The sequence below is a fragment of the Tauraco erythrolophus genome, chromosome W (genome assembly GCF_009769465.1).
Source record: "Tauraco erythrolophus isolate bTauEry1 chromosome W, bTauEry1.pri, whole genome shotgun sequence".
Taxonomy (NCBI): domain Eukaryota; kingdom Metazoa; phylum Chordata; class Aves; order Musophagiformes; family Musophagidae; genus Tauraco; species Tauraco erythrolophus.
The window spans coordinates 10,285,137-10,304,809 of NC_141497.1; the positions used below are offsets into that span (position 1 = coordinate 10,285,137).

Consider the following 19,673-nt stretch of genomic DNA (forward strand, 5'->3'; position numbering starts at 1 on the left):
TTCTTTAAGAGCTTCATGTAGGAGATTACATTAATCTTTAAACAAATTATTTGTACTTTTAAAGGTGTCTTTCACAGTACGCTGATTTCTGATACCTATTGCTTTTCTCTCCTTCTGCAGATGGACCTCCAGTTGTAGCTCATTATGATATATCAGACACAAATTCAGACCCAGAAGTGGTAAATGTGGACAATCTGTTGGCGGCTACAGTAGTTCAAGAGCACAATAATTCTTTAGGAAATCAAGACTTTGGATCTACCTGGAGAACCAGAGGGCTGCTAGATGAACTGAGTGCTGATACAGGTTTGTTTAAATTCTCTTCCTCTGATGTTTGTTCCAGCATCTCAGTTGGTGTCTCTCCCTTTCTTGCTTTCAGTATTTTTGTAGTTTATACAGCTTTAAAAGCTCCTTGTGTGGATTTTGCAATAAAACAGTATAGGTGCTTATTAAAAATGTCTGACATTTATTCCAAAATAAAACTGATAAAAATTGACAGAAATTTCTGCAATGTATTTTTTTACACTAATTTTCTTAATTTTTTTTTTCTCCTTCTTTTCCCTCTAATTACTTCTTGGAACTTAGATCTGGGGTTTTGGTGGTTTGTTTTGGTTTTTTTGTTTGTTTGTTTTAATGAAAGTGAGCTAAGCTTGTTACTGAATGGTTGATTATGAAGACCCATACCACCAGCTAGTAAACCAATCCTAATTTCATTTTAAGTATTGTAATTGTCTGTCTTGTTTATCTCTTTATTTCTTTAAAATACAAGCATTAATTATTCCCATATTCCATCTGCATTTCTAATGTATTTTAGAAAATTGGACAGACCAGCATCAGATAAAGATGAAGGGGTAGAAAGGTGCGGGTAAGTGCGCTTAGCATCAAGAGACAGCAAAGAAATTTCCTTCAAGAAAGCAAGAGCAGGAATACTGTGGAAGGATTTAGAGAAGTTCATATAGCTCATAAAAAATTGTTCAGCTTCACTAAGTGTTTGCAACTCTTCACTAAAAAGAGTTAAACAACAACATGAAATGCCACCGTGTTTTGGATGCAGAGAGCTAACAAGGAATATTTCTTATTGACTTCATCCTGTAGACTTGTATGCCAATTTATTGCCTTACTTTCCACTCTTTTTTTTTTAATACACTGTTAAGATTTTTAGCTGTGTAAGACACGAAGTCTTGCCTGCAGTGGTGGAGCACAGCAGTTTTTTGTTTCATGCTGTGTTTTCCAAATGTAAGCCTGCCAAAGGGCAGCTACATTCAAAGTGTCCTGGTAGCTCTGAGCTACTTTTCAATGTCTACAAGGCTTAGAGAAATACAAGTATGTGGCTGATTTTGAAAGAGATTGTGATAAATGAGTGAGTCCCAAACAGAACTCCAATTAAAGTTTACAATTTATTAGGCGAATAAAAGCAAGCAAACAGCGCTGGGTGCGCCGGGAGTCTCTGCTCCACCAAGACGCACACCCGCTGTGGCAGTTTTTCTTGTATTTATACAGACATACTCATAACTCCTCCTCAAAAGGTCAGTCTCTCCCAGGAAATCATTTCCATAGTCCCCGCCTCAGGATCAGCCTCAGGCTCCTCCTTGACACGCCTTCTGGTGGTCGTGAGCAGGGGTCTTCAGGATGAAGGCCAGAGGTCTTCCTCACTGTGCACTTTTCACCTCTTCCTTAAAATTCTTGATTTGGCTGATCTTGCAGAGCCAAACCGGTTCTAGCCTAGCCTGTCCTTGAGTGGACATCTGGTTGTCTCCTATCACTGTCTGAAGACAAACGTTAGTTCTTGTTAGTCCTTATCTTGCCCACATAGGCTAGTTTTTGTCTCCCTTCCTCCCTACAGATGTGTGGGTCATGAGTTACAACTTTGCTGGCATTTGTCTTATCTCTCTCACCAGCCTCCTCCCTGGGCAGCCAGCAGGGACTGGGACTTCACAACTTAATAAAGGCAAGCAATAATTCATACAGCAGTTAATGTAGCAGTTAGTATTGAACATTTAAACAATAACTTGTTAGTATTTAATATTTAAACAATAACTAATATATACCCTCTTATGTGATTTCCTATATTCCCTCTATCAGTCCCCCCTTTTTATTAAATCAAGTAAATTCTTTTACTTGCGTAAGTTTCCTGATTGATATAACATTTTGTGCATTGAAGATACCCTCTTAAACATGCGCCAAACCCATATGTACAGCAGTGTTAGTAACAATATTAAAGCAGCTGTAGCTATTAACAGTATTATAACAGGATGTTCTAAATGACTGAAAAATCCTGAAGCGGAAGGTGACCATCTAAAGAGTGTTTCCCAGCATCTATGCTCTCCATCCTTTTCTACTTTTACAATTTTCTTTTATCTCGTTTTGCATCATGATGAACTGTCACCAGAGTTCTCTGCTCTGTAGTGTCAGAGCATTCTGTGTATCACTCTGGTGGTTAGCAGCATCATGAGGCATTTTGCAGGTTTACGTTTTTGCATTTCACAGAGATCTTGAACTAAGACAATCACTTATCCTGAACAGGCACACCCTACTCCTCACCACCTATTTGCACATCCATTGTCCCATATTGACACGAATCAAATTAACATTTTTCACAAGATGTTTCATTATTATAGAATGGACAAGTCCATTATTTGAATATGAGAATATCTGTTGCATTATTTTTGCTGTGGTCTGTGGCTGGATGTTGTTCCAGCCTTTTTGAAGCTAGCTGGTGTTTTCCAAGCTCACTGGTATTGTTTGCAGGATAGCAGCTGACTGATAGTTAGCTATTTGACCCCTAACAAGCCCACTCCTTTATTAAGTGATTTATTAAATGATTAGAACAGCTGAAATTAACTTTATTATATAGCACTAATAATGGATTGGTACTTCAAAGGAGTGTAAGGAAATAAAAAGTAATGTTTCTTACCGAGCTTTCTTCCACTTTTTGTTTACAAGTACAATGTCGCGATGCAGGTAGAAATTTGTCTTCCTTCCTCCACCTATATTCAAGGAGACTTGCAAGGAAGAGGCTGCCAGGTAAAATAAAACTAGAAAACTTCAGGAAACATCTTTCTCTCTGACCCTATGGGAACATGTCCAGACAAATTTGCTCCTGGTGCTACGGCCATGTCAACATCTGAAAGGATGAATCTCTTTTTCTTCCTATATATACCTTGCCCCAGAGCCCTGTAGCCTCCATACGCCTCTGACCGCACATTTGTCAGTACTGGCCTTTTCTTACCATGTCTAGAATTGCACATTTGGAAAGCAGAATGTTAAAATTTTACATCTCATTCCCAAATTTAATCTTCAGCTAGTATCTAGTTTAACAGACTTTAAATGGTGTATTCCCATGGGAAAATAACGACATAAGCTTTATCTAAGTGAAAAATCTCATTAGGACACACTGTCACATCTTTGTGCGTGGGCAAATATTTGGGGCTGTTTTGTTTGTCCTACAACATCAGGGCTTACAAAACATCTCCTTTGGGCATCATCTTAATGTTCGTGCAAAGAAATTAACAGTGTAGGCACGTTATTAGGCATGAAATTTGTATGGCCAGAGGCTGTAATCTATCTGTATGCTATAATCCTGATTTACACTCAGCTACTGGTGCAATATTTACTCTGCTAATCATGATTTCTCTACTGCTAATTACCTTTTTGTTGTCTGAACTTAAAGCTATGGTAATATATGAAAGCTCTTTTGGGACTCCTGTTTATACTTCTGGGGATTCATTTGGGTCTGCTTTGACCCTCTGCCAGACATCATCCTGTCTAGCAAATGGCGGTATGTCATTAATACAACATATTAAGGCAGGTTGATATCCATACCAGTTTGTGTGAATCAATGACCAAGGACCGTGTTATTCTTCTGCGTCACTGCTGCTACAGCATAGGCAGTTCGGGAGCTGGGCAATGCGAATCACTGGGGCGGTGATCATGTAAAGCTCCTGGTTTGCATTGCCAGCACGTGAATCAAAGCCTCTGAGCACTTCCATTTCATATTTCACAGTGTGCCCAGCCACTTCTATTAAAGAAATATCTATGACCCATTTTGGGACTTTCTGGCAGTCAGTGATATTTGCTAAGAAATTTTCAGCTGAACTGTGATGTTAGGAAAAGTCTGCCTGGGCTACTATTCAACTGACAAATCTTTTTTGTCTTATGAGGTGAAAACTCCTCCTTCAGGTACATGGCAGCACACAGATTTCTTTTCCTTGCTAACCCTGATCAGATGTTGCACCAAGGGTCTTTGCTTTCCAAAAACTGAACATACAGTATGGTCTCTGCCCCTCTATTTCGAGTGCACCCTCAGTAAGTTTGCAGACGACACCAAGTTGGGTGGGAGTGTTGATCTGCTTGAGGGTAGGAAAGCTCTACAGAAGGATCTGGACAGGCTGGATTGATGGGCTGAGGCCAATTGTATGAGGTTCAACAAGGCTAAGCATCAGGTCCTGCACTTGGGTCACAATAACCCCATGCAATGCTACAGGCTTGGGGAAGAGTGGCTGGAAAGCTGCCTAGCAGAAAAGGACCTGGGGGTGTTGGTCGATAGCTGGCTGAATACGAGCCAGCAGTGTGCCCAGGTGGCCAAGAAGGCCCATAGCATCCTGGCTTGTATCAGAAACTGTGGCCAGTAGGACTAGGGAAGTGATCATCCCTCTGTACTCGGCACTGGTGAGGCTGCACCTTGAATACTGTGTTCAGTTTTGGACTCCTCGCTACAATAAGGACACTGAGGTGCTGGAGCGTGTCCAAAGAAGAGCAATGAAGCTAGTGAAGGGTCTAGAGAACAAGTCTTATGAGGAGCGGCTGAGGGAACTGGGGTTGTTTAGTCTGGAGAAGAGGAGGCTCAGGGAGAGGCCATATTGTGCTCTACAACTACCTGAAAGGAGGTTGTAGCTAGGTGAGTTTTGGTCTCTTCTTCCAAGTAACAAGTGATAGGACAAGAGGAAATGGCCTCAAGTTGCACCAGGGGAGGTTTAGATTGGACATTAGAAAAAATTTCTTCACCAGAAGGGTTGTCAAGCATTGAAACAGGCTGCCCAAGGGAAGTGATGGAGTCACCATCCCTGGAGGTATTTAAATGGCATGTAGATGTGGTGCTTAGGGACATGGTTTAGTGGTGGACTTGACAGTGCTAGGATAACGGTTGGATTTGATGATCTTAAGGGTTTCTTCCAACCTAAACAATTCTATGATTCTATTCTATTTGCTTGCATTTTTACCAAGTACTTTAAGCAGTCATTAGAAGGTTTCCCTGGCACTTGTTTTAAGTTTAATTTCTTCTCTCTGTGTCTTCTTGATCTACTTGGGGGTATAATCAGTTCTGCATGTTTGCACACCTTTTGAAATTCGGTGGATTGTTATTGCATCTTCCTCCTGCTTTCATCTTTGAAAAGGTGTCTAGTCAAACTAGATATACATAATATATTCATCTAATCTCAAATTTCCTGCTCGACAAATGATTCTTCCCCTGTGTAATACAGCTACGTGAGTGGTTTCCGAGAAGTAGGTAGTGTCATCTGCTTCAGGGCTGCCCAGCGTCCCCCAAGTTGCTGCTAAAGAAAAACAGTAGAAGTAATCTTTGTTTTTTCTAAAAAAAAAAAAAAAAGTAGAAGTAATCTTTTAATTAAAATCTTTTTTTTAATTGATTTTTTAAAATAATTTCTTTTCTGTAAAATAAACAATAATTTTGGCTGGTTTGTGTTTTCCATGCAAGTATTATTTAATATGTCACAACACAGCTTCACTAATTGGGATGAAGAACCTTCTTAGCAGTACTTGGCAGAAAAGACAAAACCTGCCACACTAATGAGTATTTAGAAAGGACTTGTTGTTTGACAGACTGATGAACAGGATAGCATTGTGGAACTGTAATAAAAAACCCACACTGCTGTATATGGAACTTATGAAAACCAGATTTTTTTTTTTTTCAAGTATTTGTAATAATGTTAGAGTAGATGTATGAAGCAGGGTGACCAGAAACTGAAGGGTTTGTTGGTTTTATGTCATTGACTGGCTTCCCCTATTTTTTTTTTTAAAGAAAATAAATTCATTTTCCTTGGTGTGCATGATGTTTCTGTCCATCCTGTAAGCTTTGTTTGCGACAGTATCATTGAGAGTGACTTATTGACAATAGATTGTCTTGTTTATTTATTTCAAAGAGCTTTAGGCACAGTCTAACTCTTAGTATTGTCGTAAAATAACAGCTGGAAAGCCTAATTACATCAAGTGTTCTTGATGCAGTAGTCAGGCTTTGTTCACATATGTGTGATAACACCATCACTAGAGCTACTGAGATTGGATAAATCCAGTGGTCATCCTGTATCAGGTGATGCAATGAAAATTTAACAACTTGATCGAATAAGATTTTCTGATCTCAGTGTTTCAGTCTTTTTTTTTTTTTGTTAGCTTGGGAAATTCCTTTTCCAGTTGATTTCTGAGTTATGTAAGCTGTTAAACATTGGCTGTATTTGCATTTTCCCCATCTTTAGGTCATTTTGATCCAGACTTCCTTGCAAGTGGCAAAACGTCTTCTGGTAATGCCCAGATTAATGAAGAAATTAATATCGCCTCTTCTGATAGTGAAGTAGAGATTGTTGGAGTTCAGGAACATGCCAGGTATGAATACTTTTTTCTTGCTTTTTCTACTTCTAATATTTCTTTCATTTTATCAGAATATCTGTATTGCCAAAATTAATAAAGAAAAATTTGCTGACTTTCACTTCTGTAGTTATCCATCCATGACTGATGCGCAAAAGGTAGCAAACGTTGCACTCGTTCTTTCTATTCTGCTGGTCAGGGTAACCATAGAATGGTTTGGGTTGGAAGGGACCTTAAAGATCATTTAGTTCCAACCTCCCTGCCACGGGCAGAGAAATCCTCCACTACACCAGGTTGCTCAAAGACTCATCCAACCTGGCCTTGAACACTTCCAGGGATGGGGCATCCACAACTCATCTGGACAACCTGTTCCAGTGCCTCACCACCCTCAATGTAAAAAATTTCTTCCTTATATCTAACCTAAATCTCCCCTCTTTCAGTTTAAAGCCATTGTCCCTTTTCCTGTCACTTCACACCCTTGTAAAAAGACCCTCTCCAGCTTTCTTGTAGACTCCCTTTAGGTACTGGAAGACTGCTATAAGGCCTCCTTGGAGCCTTCTCTTCTCCAGGCTGAACAACCTCAACTCTCTCAGCCTGTCTTCATAGGAGAGATGCTCCAGCCCTCAGATCATCTTGATGGCCCTCCCCTGGACCTGCTCCAGCAGCTCCATGTCCTTCTTATGTTGGAGACTCCAGAGCTGAATGCAGTATTCCAGGTGGGGTCTCACGAGAGCAGAATACCCTCCCTTGACATGCTGGCCACGCTTCTTTGGATGCAGCCCAGGACACGGTTGGCTTTCTGGGCTGCAAGTGCATATTGCTGGCTCATGCTGAGCTTCTCATCAACCAAAACCCCCAAGTCGTTCTCCTCAGGGCTGCTCTCAATCCATTCAGCCTGTACTTGTGCTTGGGATTGCCCCGACCCATGTGCAGGACCTTGCACTTGGCCTTGTTGAACTTCATGAGGTTCTCACAGGCCCACCTCTCCAGCCTGTCAAGGTCCCTCTGGATGGCATCCCTTCCCTCCAGCGTGTCCACAACACCACACAGCTTGGTGTTGTCAGCAAACTTGCTGAGGGTGCACTCGATCCCACTGTCCATGTCTCCAACAAAGATGTTAAATAGCACCAGCCCCAATATTGACCCCTGAGGAACACCACTCATCACTGGCCTCCACTTGGACATTGAACCGTTGACCACAACTCTTTGAGTGCGACCATCCAGCCAATTCCTTATCCACTGAGTGGTCCATCCATCAAATCCATGTCTCTCCAGTTAAGAGCCAAGGATGTGGTGTGGGACAGTATCAAATGCTTTGGACAAGTCCAGGTAGACAATGTCAGTTGCTCTTCCCCTATCCATCAATGCTGTAACCTCATCATAGAAGGCCACCAAATTAGTCAGGCACGATTTACTCTTAGTGAAGCCATGTTGGCTGTCACCAATCACCTCCTTATTTTCTATGTGCCTTAGCATAGTGGCCAGGAGGATCTGCTCCATGATCTTGCCGGGCACAGAGGTGAGACTGACTGGCTTGTAGTTCCCTCGATCTTCTTTTTTTCCCTTTTTAACGATGGGGGTTATATTTCCCCTTTTCCAGTCAGTGGGAACTTCACCAGACTGCCACGACTTCTGAAATATGATGGATAGTGGCTTAGCAACTTCATCTGCCAGTTCCCTCAGGACCCGCGGATGCACCTCGTCTGGTCCCATGGACTTGTCCACCTTCAGGTTCCTTAGATGGTCTCGAACCTCATCTTCTCCTACAGTGAGCGATTCTTCATTGTCCCAGTCCCTGCCTTTGCCTTCTGTGACTTGGGCTGTGCAGCTGGAGCTCTTGCCAGTGAAGACTGAGGCAAAGAAGGCATTGAGTACCTCAGCCTTCTCCATATCCCGGGTAGCCAGGTCCCCCGTTTCCTTCTGGAGAGGGCCTACATTTTCCCTAGATCTCTTTTTATCACTCACATATCTATAGAAGTTTTTCTTGTTGCTCTTGTTGTCCCTGGCCAGATTTAACTCTATCAGGGCTTTAGCTTTCCTAACCTGATCTCTTGTTGATCAGACAATTTCTTTGTATTCTTCCCAGGCTACCTGTCCTTGCTTCCATCCTCTGTAGGCCTTCTTTTTGTGTCCGAGTTGATCCAGGAGCTCCTTGTTAATCCATGCAGGCCTCCTGTTGTTCCTACCAGACTTCCTCTTTGTTGGGATACACTGCTCCTGAGCTTGGAGGAGGTGATCCTTGAATATTAACCAGCTTTCTTGTGCCCCTCTTCCCTCCAGGGCTTCATCCCATTGCACTCTACTGAGGAGATCCCTGAAGAGGCCAAAGTCTGCTCTCCTGAAATCCAGGGTAGTGAGCTTGCTGAGTGCCCTCCTTGCCTCCCTAAGAATCTCGAACTCCACCATTTCATGGTCACTGCAGCCAAGGCTGTCCTTGAGCATCACGTTTCGCACCAGCCCCTCTTTGTTGGTGAGAACAAGGTCCAGAAAAGCACCTCTCCTCGTTGGTTCCTCTACCACCTGGAGAAGGAAGTTATCATCCATGCATTCCAGGAACCTCCTGGATTGCCTATGCCCTGCTGTGTTGTCCCTCCAACAGATATCGGGGTGGTTGAAGTCTCCTATGAGGACCAGGGCTCGTGAACGTGAGGCAGCTCCTATCTGTCTGTAGAGGGCCTCATCCACTTGGTCTTCCTGATCAGGTGGCCTGTAGCAGACCTCCTACTACTATGTCCCCTGTCCCTGCCCTTCCTTTAATCCTGACCCATAAGCTCTCAGTTGGCTCCTCATCCATTCCCAGGCAGAGCTCCATGCACTCCAGCTGGTCTTTGACATAGAAGGCAACTCCTCCTCCTTGTTTCCCCTGCCTGTCCTTCCTAAAGAGCTTGTATCCTTCCATTCTGACACTCCAGTCAAAGGATTTATCCTACCATGTCTCCGTGATGCCAATAAGATCATATCCCAACAGGCGCGCACACACTTCTAACTCCTCTTGCTTATTCCCCATGCTGCGCGCATTGGCATAAAGGCGTTTAAGTTGGACACCGGACGAATCTGACTTTCTGGCTGGAGTGGCTGGAATTCCTTTCTGCTGATCTTCAGGTGCTTCTAGCATATCTTGATCAATCTTGGTATTACCCCCCTCCCCCTTCGAATCTAGTTTAAAGCCCTGTCAATGAGCCCTGATAGCTGTTGCGCTAAGACCCTTGTTCCCCTCTGAGAAAGGCAAGTCTCGCCTGGTGCCATGTGGCCCATCCTATTGTCAGAAAAGCCAAAATTGTGGTGATGACACCAGCCACGGAGCCACATATTAATCGATTGGATGCATATACCATATACAAACAAGTGATGCACAGTGTAATTGCTCACCACCCAGTGACCAATGTCTGTCCTGTCCCGGCAAACGATCCCGAAACAGATAAGTCCTGACACCACAATCCCAGATGAGCGAGAGGCTCGCAAAGAGAATGAGACAGAAATAGCACTCGGAGAGTGAGAGCCCTTGGAAGAGCAAAAGGCCCTTCTTTTTGGTCAGCCCTCATCTATATACTGGGCATGACGCTGCATGATATGGAATACTCCATGGGCCAATTTAGCCCTCAACCCTAAGTCTAAGTTCAAATCATAAGGGGAGTTGTGGACCCTTTGTCCTGGCTACGTTCTCCCCCTATCCTGTTGTGCTCCTGCACACTGGCAAGAACACGGGAGCTGAAAAGTCCTTGAGGCCTCAGTGCCAACTATAAACATCAGTGCACTATCAGCATTCTTCTCATAGCGAATCCCAGACTAAATCCAAACCACAGAGGTCTTCTAGCTGCTCAAAAGAAAAACTAACTCTGTCCTAGCTAAATCCAGGACAACAGGTTATTTTTTCCTCTCTCCTTCCAGTTCCGAGCAGCAACATTGGAAGAAACAGACATGCCCAATCTATTAATACATGGCTTCATGGCTGGTGTCGCCGCCACATTTTTGGGTTTTTTGATAATGGGATGGCCTATACGGCACCAGGCTTGCTGACACCATATGGGATTTACCTTTCTCAAAGGGAAAAGAGGGTCTTTGCTCATGAGCTAGCGTGGTTCATTGACAGGGCTTTCAACTAGACTTGAAGGGGAGGGGGGATAATATGGATAGTATCTGTGGAGAAACCTTTTGGCTGCTGCAGCATCCTGTGAAAGTTCTTTCCCTATGCAGGCTAGCTAAGAAACACCTGTAGCTCGTTACACTGGGAAAGTTACCTTGAAACAGGTGCTGTAGCATTCAGCCAATCACTCTGGGAGATGGATGGTCAAGTGACCAATAGCCTTGACCCATCTAGCAGACCACATGACTCCTGACTATTTAAGGCAGGGCGTTTACTCCTAAGGGTGAGGCATTTCCTCCTGAGCCTTGGAGGAGTGTGGTCCTTTCTTAGAGTAGAGCCTAAAGCCTTTGCATTACAACATTGGTCTGCTTGGAGCTGCCTGAAGCCTTCCAGCTGCGCCAACTGGTGACCCCGACGTGATCCAGCCGCAACTAAGATCTGAAGGTACGTGCTTCAGTACACGGGGCTCCAAGGGACAAACTCCAAATTAGAATGATGGGACAAAGCTCCACAAAAGAAAGCATGATGTTTTCCATTCTCAAACCTGCAATGACAATCGCAGGTGCTAAAATAAGTGATGAAGCTCTCTGTGAGCTGTTAAATTGGGTGGCAGAGTGTGAATGCCTAACCGACCTCAACACCCCCTTTAGCTCAGAAGCGTGGAAGCAGCTAGGGGATAAGCTAATCTATGAAACAGTGTTTAGATGTAAGAACCTGACTGGTCTGCTATGTATTTGGGGATCTGTATATGATGTAATGCAGAAATGGACAGTAGAAAGGAAGGAAAAAGTATTGCCAGATTCTGATGAATCAGCAAGTGAAGCTTCTGAAGGGGATGATGAGTTATCTGAAAGGGGACTGACCACGGGTAGTGCACCAGTTGTGCCCCCGCTGTCCTCAAATATAGAGAAAGTTGTGGGGACTGCACAGAAGCTTTATCCCTCCCTGTGAGATTATGTCCAACCCAAGTGTCCTCCTGGTGATTTTTTGATGCAAGAATACTCCTCCGGACAAGGCAAAGTATCGGAGCGTCCCCCACCCTTTGCCCCAACAGCCTCCCCTTCTTCTGCATCTCAACCGGCTACTTCAGCCATTACAGCAGAATGTGTTCTTCCTACTGCTCCGCCATTGGCCCCTCAACCAGACCAGGCACCACAAGGACCGTTCCCAGGCATGGTACCCTGGTTTACCGCAACTTCATGTCCTGCGGCATCACCCATAGCACCCGGCTGTCTGCCACGGGCACAAATGGAGCAACCCCGAACAACGCATTTCATAATACACCCGGTTATGGCAGGCTTGCAAGGAATGTCACAACAACAGTCGTCTTAGAATCCTGTCGGGTCTATAAGGTTCCCTTGGATGCATTTGGGCCTCTAGGACATGGGCTAAGTGCATTATTGGTGGGAAGATCTAGTACTACCATTCAAGGGATTTTTGTTCACCCAGGAGTTATTGACGCTGACTTCACAGGACAAATTGGTGCGATGATTTCCACGCCCACCCCCCCTGTCACAATACCGGAAAAGACTCGGATTGCTCAACTTGTACCCTTCAAATCAAGTGTCCCTAAGGCAAAACGACAGAGTCGTGAAGGTGGTGGCTTTGGTTCCACAGGACTTCCGCAAGTTTACTGGACTGCGGATATCTCCAGCCAAAAGCCACAGATGACTTGCACCTTAATATTGCCAGATGCCCAGCCATCCAGGATTCAGCTCCGAGGTTTGATTGACACAGGGGCTGATGTGACAATCGTCTCCTTCTCCGCATGGCCTCCTACATGGCCTTTAGCCCCCGCGGGGTCAGCCATTGCAGGACTGGGAGGAACCACACAGAGTTATCGAAGCGAACGACCTGTGGTGGTAAAGAACGCAGAGGGTCAAACAGCTACAATTCGGCCCTATGTCACTACAGCTCCACTCAACCTCTGGGGGCGGGATGTCTTGGCGGCCTGGGGAGTACGTATCGGGACAAATTTTTGATGGGGGCCACTGTACTGAAGGGTGCACAATATCCTATGTTGCCTTTGTGATGGCTAGCAAACAAACCTATCTGGCAACCCCAGTGGCCCCTACCAAAAGAAAAATTAGTTGCCCTTCATCAACTAGTTAAGGAACAATAACAACAGGGACACCTTGAACCTTCTACCAGTCCCTGGAATACGCCTGTCTTCGTAATTAAGAAGAAATCAGGAAAATGGAGATTGCTACAAGATCTCTGAAAAATCAATGCAGTAATGGAAAGCATGGGGGCATTGCAGCCTGGTATGCCCTCACCCACCATGATTCCAGCAGGGTGGGAAATCTTGATCATTGATTTGAAGGACTGTTTTTTCACGATCCCCTTAGATCCTAATGACAAACCAAAATTTGCCTTTACTGTACCTGCAGTTAACAACACTGAACCTGCAAAGAGATATCAATGGAAGGTCCTACCTCAGGGCATGAAGAACAGCCTGACTATCTGTCAATGGTACGTTGCTCAAGCTTTGTCTGGAATCCGTAAGCAGTTCCCTGAAGCATACTGCTACCATTACATGGATGATATCCTGGTAGCAGCATCCACCCAGGACGAGCTGCTGAAGATAAAGCCTTGGCTACTCGCTGCTCTGCATTCTTATGGATTGCAAGTGGCTCCGGAGAAAGTTCAACAGCATCCTCCTTGGAGATATTTAGGAGTCAAAATTTTGGACCAAACTATACAACACCAAGAGGTGCAATTCTCGAGTTTTATTAGACCTTGAATGACGCTCAGAAACTGTTGGGCGTCATCAATTGGTTACGTCCCTATCTAGGGCTAACCACGGCAGAACTTGCGCTGCTCTTTAATATTTTAAAGGGGGACCCCGAGTTGAATTCACCTCGAAAATTGACACCTGAAGCGCGACGGGCACTAGAGGAGGTTCAACAGGCCATTTCTGCTCGTCAGGTTTACCGAATAGATCCCTCCATTGATATTACCGTTTTTATTACCACTCCAGTTTTTCATCCAACAGGTATCATTGGCCAATGGAACAAACAGTGGTCTGACCCCTTGCATATTCTGGAATGGGTCTTTTTGCCGCACCAACCAAAAAAGACAGCATCTACGTTATTTGAATTAATTGCTTGTCTGATAATCAAATGCCGTCAGCGCTGTCTACAATTGATGGCAGCAGGTCCTGCAATAACTGTTCTGCCAGTACAGCAGGAATACTTTGAGTGGAGCCTTACTAACAGTGCTCCTCTCCAAAGTGCGCTGGAAAATTTCTCAGGACAAATTGCTTATCTGCCTAGCCATAAATTGCTGCAATTGGCAAGATCGACAAGCTTTACCTTGCGGCCAAAAAATAGCTGAGTGCCAGTACAAGGACCCACCGTCTTCACTGATGGATCTGGGAAAACTGGGAAAGCTATTGTTACCTGGAAGGAGGAATCTGAGTGGCACGTGCTGGAAGGCCATGAGTCAGGCTCAGCCCAGTTGGTTGAACTGAGGGCTGTTGCCATGGCCTTTCAATGGTTCTCTCAGGTACCTTTGAATTTGGTCACAGATTCTGCTTATGTGGCTGATATAACGCAACGTTTAGATTGTTCACTTCTGAAAGAAGTGAATAATGCGGCTCTGTTTTCTCTATTAAAAACCTTATGGTGTGCAATTCAAGATTGAGTTCACCCATATTACATTCTGCATATCCATAGTCATACTAATTTGCCAGGCTTTATAACGGAAGGCAATGCCAGGGCTGACATGCTAGCTAACACCGCATGGGTAGCACCTCAGCCCGATAAAATCGCACAAGCCAAGGCATCGCATAATTTCTTCCATCAAAGTGCACATACCCTGCAGAAACAGTTCCACTTAACGCCCACTGAGGCTCGGGACATTGTCAGCGCTTGCGCTGACTGCCACGGACTTGCGGCACCTCTGCCATTGGGGGTAAACCCCAGAGGCCTAAAGGCCCTGCAGCTTTGGCAGATGGATGTAACGCATGTTCCTGAATTTGGCAGGTTTAAGTATGTGCACGTGTCTATTGACACTTTCTCCTCAGCTATGTGGGCAACTGCTCATACTGGGGAGAAAAGTCGCGATGCCATTGCCCATTGGAAACTCGCTTTTGCGGTCTTGGGCGTGCCTTTTTCTATAAAAACCGATAATGGCCTGGCCTACGTCTCACAGAAGACGCAGCAGTTTTTACACCTATGGGGTGTAAATCATACTTTGGGTATTCCGCATTCTCCTACTGGCCAAGCCATTGTTGAATGTGCTCATGGCACCTTGAAGCGTGTTTTAGAAAAACAAAAAGGGGGAATGCATGGAGAAACCCCACAGAGTCGCCTAGAAAAAGCGTTATACACAATTAACCATCTTACGGTGCCATCAAATTCAAATAATCCCATTATTTTGAATCACTTTCTTTCGTTGCAGTCTTCAGGTGAGACGCACCTGCCCCGAGCGAAAGTCTGGATACGGGACCTACTCACTAAGACGTGGGAAGGCCCATATGAGCTTATTGCTTGGGGTCGTGGGTATGCTTGCGTTTCCACAGATACTGGGATACGATGGCTACCCGCAAGATGCGTCCACCCTGACCTGCAACATCAGAAACAGAACAGGCAATGTCCGAACGATGGCCGGAACGGAGATCATCCATCAAATGGCCCTTCTAATGGAAATAATGACATCGGCCATCAACCTGTTCCTTCCACGAGTAGAGACTAAATTTCAAGTCTCTGTCGGAGTCAGAGTGTTAGAATTAATAACTAAATGTATGACTGGTTTGCTAGATGTATCTCCCATGGTATTGCTGAAAAATCTCCCTGCTTGATTTAAACTAATCTTAAAACAAAAAGGGGGAATTGAGGAGAAACCTTTTGGCTGCTGCAGCATCCTGTGAAGGTTCTTTCCCTATGCAGGCTAGCTAAGAAACACCTGTAGCTTGTTACACTGGGGAAGTTACCTTGAAACAGGTGCTGTAGCATTCAGCCAATCACTCTGGGAGATGGATGGTCAAGTGACCAATAGCCTTGACCCATCTAGCAGACCACATGACTCCTGACTATTTAAGGCAGGGTGTTTACTCCTAAGGGTGAGGCATTTCCTCCTGAGCCTTGGAGGAGTGTGGTCCTTCCTTAGAGTAGAGCCTAAAGCCTTTGCATTAGAACATTGGTCTGCTTGGAGCTGCCTGAAGCCTTCCAGCTGTGACAAGTATCAGGCTTGCCTGTGAAAAGTTGTGGGATGACACACCAAGGTTAGAGGGATGGGGTGCTAGCAAGGGCCTTTTAGCCTGGTGCTCTGAGATGTGCTGGCTATATTGGAGAACACTTGAAGTCTTAGAGATGAGCCAGGGGCTCCTGAGGTAATAGGAGCCAACAGGTAAACACCAGTGAAATACCTCAAAGGAATTAAGGGGTGTTCCTTTAAGAAGGTGACATGGCCAAGAGCCCAGCTGAAGTGCCTCTACACTAACACATGCATTATCGGCAACAAACAGGAGGAGTTGGAAGCCACTGTGCTGCTAGAAAGCTAAGACCTAGGTTGCCATTACTGAAAATTGGTGGGACGAATTCCATGACTGGAGTGTGGCTATTGATGGTTACAGGCTGTTCAGAAGGGACAGGTGAGGAAGGAGAGTTCTTCTTTCTCTGAAGAACCTGAAGCCACAAGCAGGTTGAAAGCTTATGGGTAAGAGTTAGAGACTGAGGCAAGAAAGAGAACCTTGTAGCTGGTGTCTACTACAGGCCTCCCAATCAAGGGGAGCCTATTGACAAAGCCTTCTTAGTCCAGCTACAGGAGGCATCACACTCGCAGGCTCTGATCCTGCTGGGAGACTTCAACCACCTCAACATATGCTGGAAAAGCAGCACAGTGAGCTGTAGGCAATCCAGGAGACTCCTGGAGTGCATTGAGGATAACTTCTTAAACCAGATAATTGACAGCCCTATCAGAGGGAGTGCATGATACTGGACCTGATGGTCACCAAAGCAAGTGAGCTAATTGGCGATGTCAAGATTGGAGGCAGTCTGGGCTGCAGTGATCATGCACTGGTGTAGTTCGCAGTCCTGAGGGATATGGGTCAGGCAAAGAGTAAAGTCAGGACCCTGAATTTTAGGAAAACAAACTTCCAGCTGTTCAAGAAATTAGTCAACAGGATCCCCTGGGAAACTGCCCTCAGGGACAAGGGAGCAGAACAGATCTGGCAGATCTTTAAGGATGCTTTCCATAGAGCACAACAGCTCTCAATTCCCAGGTGTAGGAAATCAGACAAGGAAGGCAAGAGATGGACATGGCGGAGTTGAGACCTATTGGTCAAACTAAAGGGCAAGAAGGAAATGCACAGGCAGTGGAAGCAGGGTCAGGTATCCTGGGAAGAGTACAGACATGCTGCTTGGTTGTGTAGGGATGGGGTTAGGAAGGCCAAGGTGCGGATGGAGCTGAACTTGGCAAGGAATGCAAAGGATAATAAGAAGGGCTTCTACAGATATGTCAGCCAGAAAAGGAAGGTCAAAGAAACTGTACCCCTCCGATGAGCAAGATTGGCAAACTGGTAACAATGGACGAGGAGAAGGCTGAGGTACTCAGCAACTTTTTTGCCTCAGTCTTCACTGGCAACCTCTCTTCCCACACCTCTTGAGTGGATGGACCACAAGACAGGGGCTGGGGGAGCAAAGTCCCTCTCACTGTAAGAAAAGATCAAGTTCATGACCACCTGAGGAACCTGAACATACAGAAGTCTATGAGACCTGACGAGATGCATCCTAGAGTCCTGAGGGAATTGGCTTATGTACTTGCCAAGCCACTCTCCATGATATTCATGTCATGATAGTCACGGCAGTCAGGTGAAGTCTCTGGTGCCTAGAAAAAGGGAAACATTGCACCCATTTTTAAAAAGGGTAGAAAGGAGGACCTTGGGAACTACCAACCTGTCAGCCTCACCTCTGTGCCTGGGGAGATCATGGAACAGATCCTCCTAGAAGCTATGCTAAGGCATATGGAGGACAGGGAGGTGTTTCGAGACAGCCAGCATGGCTTCACCAAGGGCAAGTCTTGCCTGACCGACCTAGTGGCCTTCTATGATGAAGTGACTACATCAGTGGACAAGGGAAGAGCTACAGAAGTCAGATTCATACCGCTGTCAGCATGGCACCAGTGCCAGCACCGAGGGTCCAGAGGCTGAGGAAGGATCGCAGGTATGTTCAAACGAACTTACACTGCCATCCAAGAGAACCCCTGTCGCTCCAGCCAGCGAGTCGGCTTTGTCGGAGGCCCAGCTGAAGTGTATGTACACCAACGCACGCAGCATGGGAAATAAACAGGATGAGCTGGAGATGCGTGCACATGAGCAGGGCTACGACCTTATTGGCATCACGGAGACGTGGTGGGACGACTCCTATGACTGGAGTGTCAACATGGAGGGGTATAAGCTTTTTAGAAAGGACAGGAAGGGGAGACGAGGAGGGGGTGTCGCTCTCTATGTCAGCAACCGGCTGGAGTGCATGGAGCTTCGCCTGGGGTCGGAGGAGGAGCTGACAGAGAGCTTATGGGTCAAGATTAGAGGATGGGGATGGATAGGGGATGTTACGGTAGGGGTCTGTTACAGGCCACCTGGCCAGGAGGACAGAGCAGATGAGGCGCTTTATAGCCAGATAGGAGCAGCCTCGCGGTCACAAGCCCTGGTCCTCATGGGGGACTTCAACCACCCTGACATCTGTTGGAGAGACAATATGGCAGGGCACAGGCAGTCCAGGAGGTTCCTGGAATGCGTGGATGACAACTTCCTCCAGCAGGTGATAGAGGAGCCGACAAGGAGGGGTGCCATGCTCGACCTTGTGCTCACCAACAGGGAGGGACTGGTGGGTGATGTGAAACTTAAGGACAGCCTTGGCTGCAGTGACCACGACACAGTGGAGTTCAAGATCCATGGGGCAGCAAGGAAACCATTCAGCAAGCTCTGTGCCCTAGACTTAAAGAAGGCGGACTTCGGCCTCTTCAAGGACTTGATGGGCAAAGTGCCGTGGGAGGCGGCCCTGGAGGGACGAGGGGCCCAGGAAAGTTGGTCCACATTCAAGGAGCACCTCCTCCAAGCTCAGCAGAGGTGCATCCCGATGAAGAACAAGTCGGGCAAAAAGACCAGGAGGCCTGCGTGGATGAGCAAGGAGCTCCTGGACCAACTGAAAATGAAGAGGTTAGCCTACAGAGGGTGGAAGCGGAGACAGGTAGCCTGGGAGGAATACAGAGAAGCTGTACGAGTGACCAGGGATCAAGTGAGGAAGGCTAAAGCCCTGAAGGAATTGAATTTGGCAAGGGATATAAAAAGCAATAAGAAATGCTTCTATAGGTATGTAGGGGACAAAAGGAAGTCCAAGGAGAATGTAGGCCCCCTCCGGAAGGATACTGGTGTTCTGGTCACCCGGGACATAGAGAAGGCTGAGGTACTCAATGACTTTTTTGCCTCAGTCTTCACTGATAAAGCCTCTTGTCTTACCACCCAAGCTGTGGAAAGAACTAGCAGGGACTGTGAGGATGAACCACCGCCCACTGTACTTGAAGAGCAGGTTCGGGAACATCTGAGGAACTTGAAGGTGCACAAGTCCATGGGACCTGATGAGATCCATCCGCGGGTCCTGAAGGAACTGGCGGATGAAGTTGCCAAGCCACTGGCCATTGTATTTGAGAAGTCGTGGCGGTCTGGCGAGGTCCCCGATGACTGGAAGAGAGGGAACATAACCCCCATTTTTAAAAAGGGAACAAGGAGGACCCGGGCAACTACAGGCTGGTCAGCCTCACCTCTGTGCCTGGCAAGGTCATGGAGCAGATTCTCCTGGGAACCATGCTAAGGCACATGGAGAGCAAGGAGGTGGTGGGTAACAGCCAACATGGCTTCACCAAAGGCAGATCGTGCCTGACCAACTTGGTGGCCTTTTATGATGGGGTGACAACATCAGTGGACAAGGGTCGACCAACGGATGTCATCTACCTGGACTTGTGCAAAGCTTTTGACACTGTCCCGCACGACATT

At 45.9% G+C, this 19,673-nt stretch overlaps 1 protein-coding gene across 1 annotated transcript in view; it reads left to right on the forward strand.

Moving 5' to 3' along the window:
* LOC104380648 (arkadia (RNF111) N-terminal like PKA signaling regulator 2N) overlaps window positions 1-9,706 on the forward strand; it is an 81,324-nt gene extending 71,618 nt beyond the window's left edge. Inside the window, exons 4-6 of the mRNA XM_086630309.1 lie at window positions 121-303; window positions 6,486-6,612; window positions 9,697-9,706. Of these exons, the coding sequence (XP_086486435.1) occupies window positions 121-303; window positions 6,486-6,612; window positions 9,697-9,706 (320 nt within the window). The remainder of the gene's footprint in view (window positions 1-120; window positions 304-6,485; window positions 6,613-9,696) is intronic.
* Window positions 9,707-19,673: the final 9,967 nt, after the last annotated feature.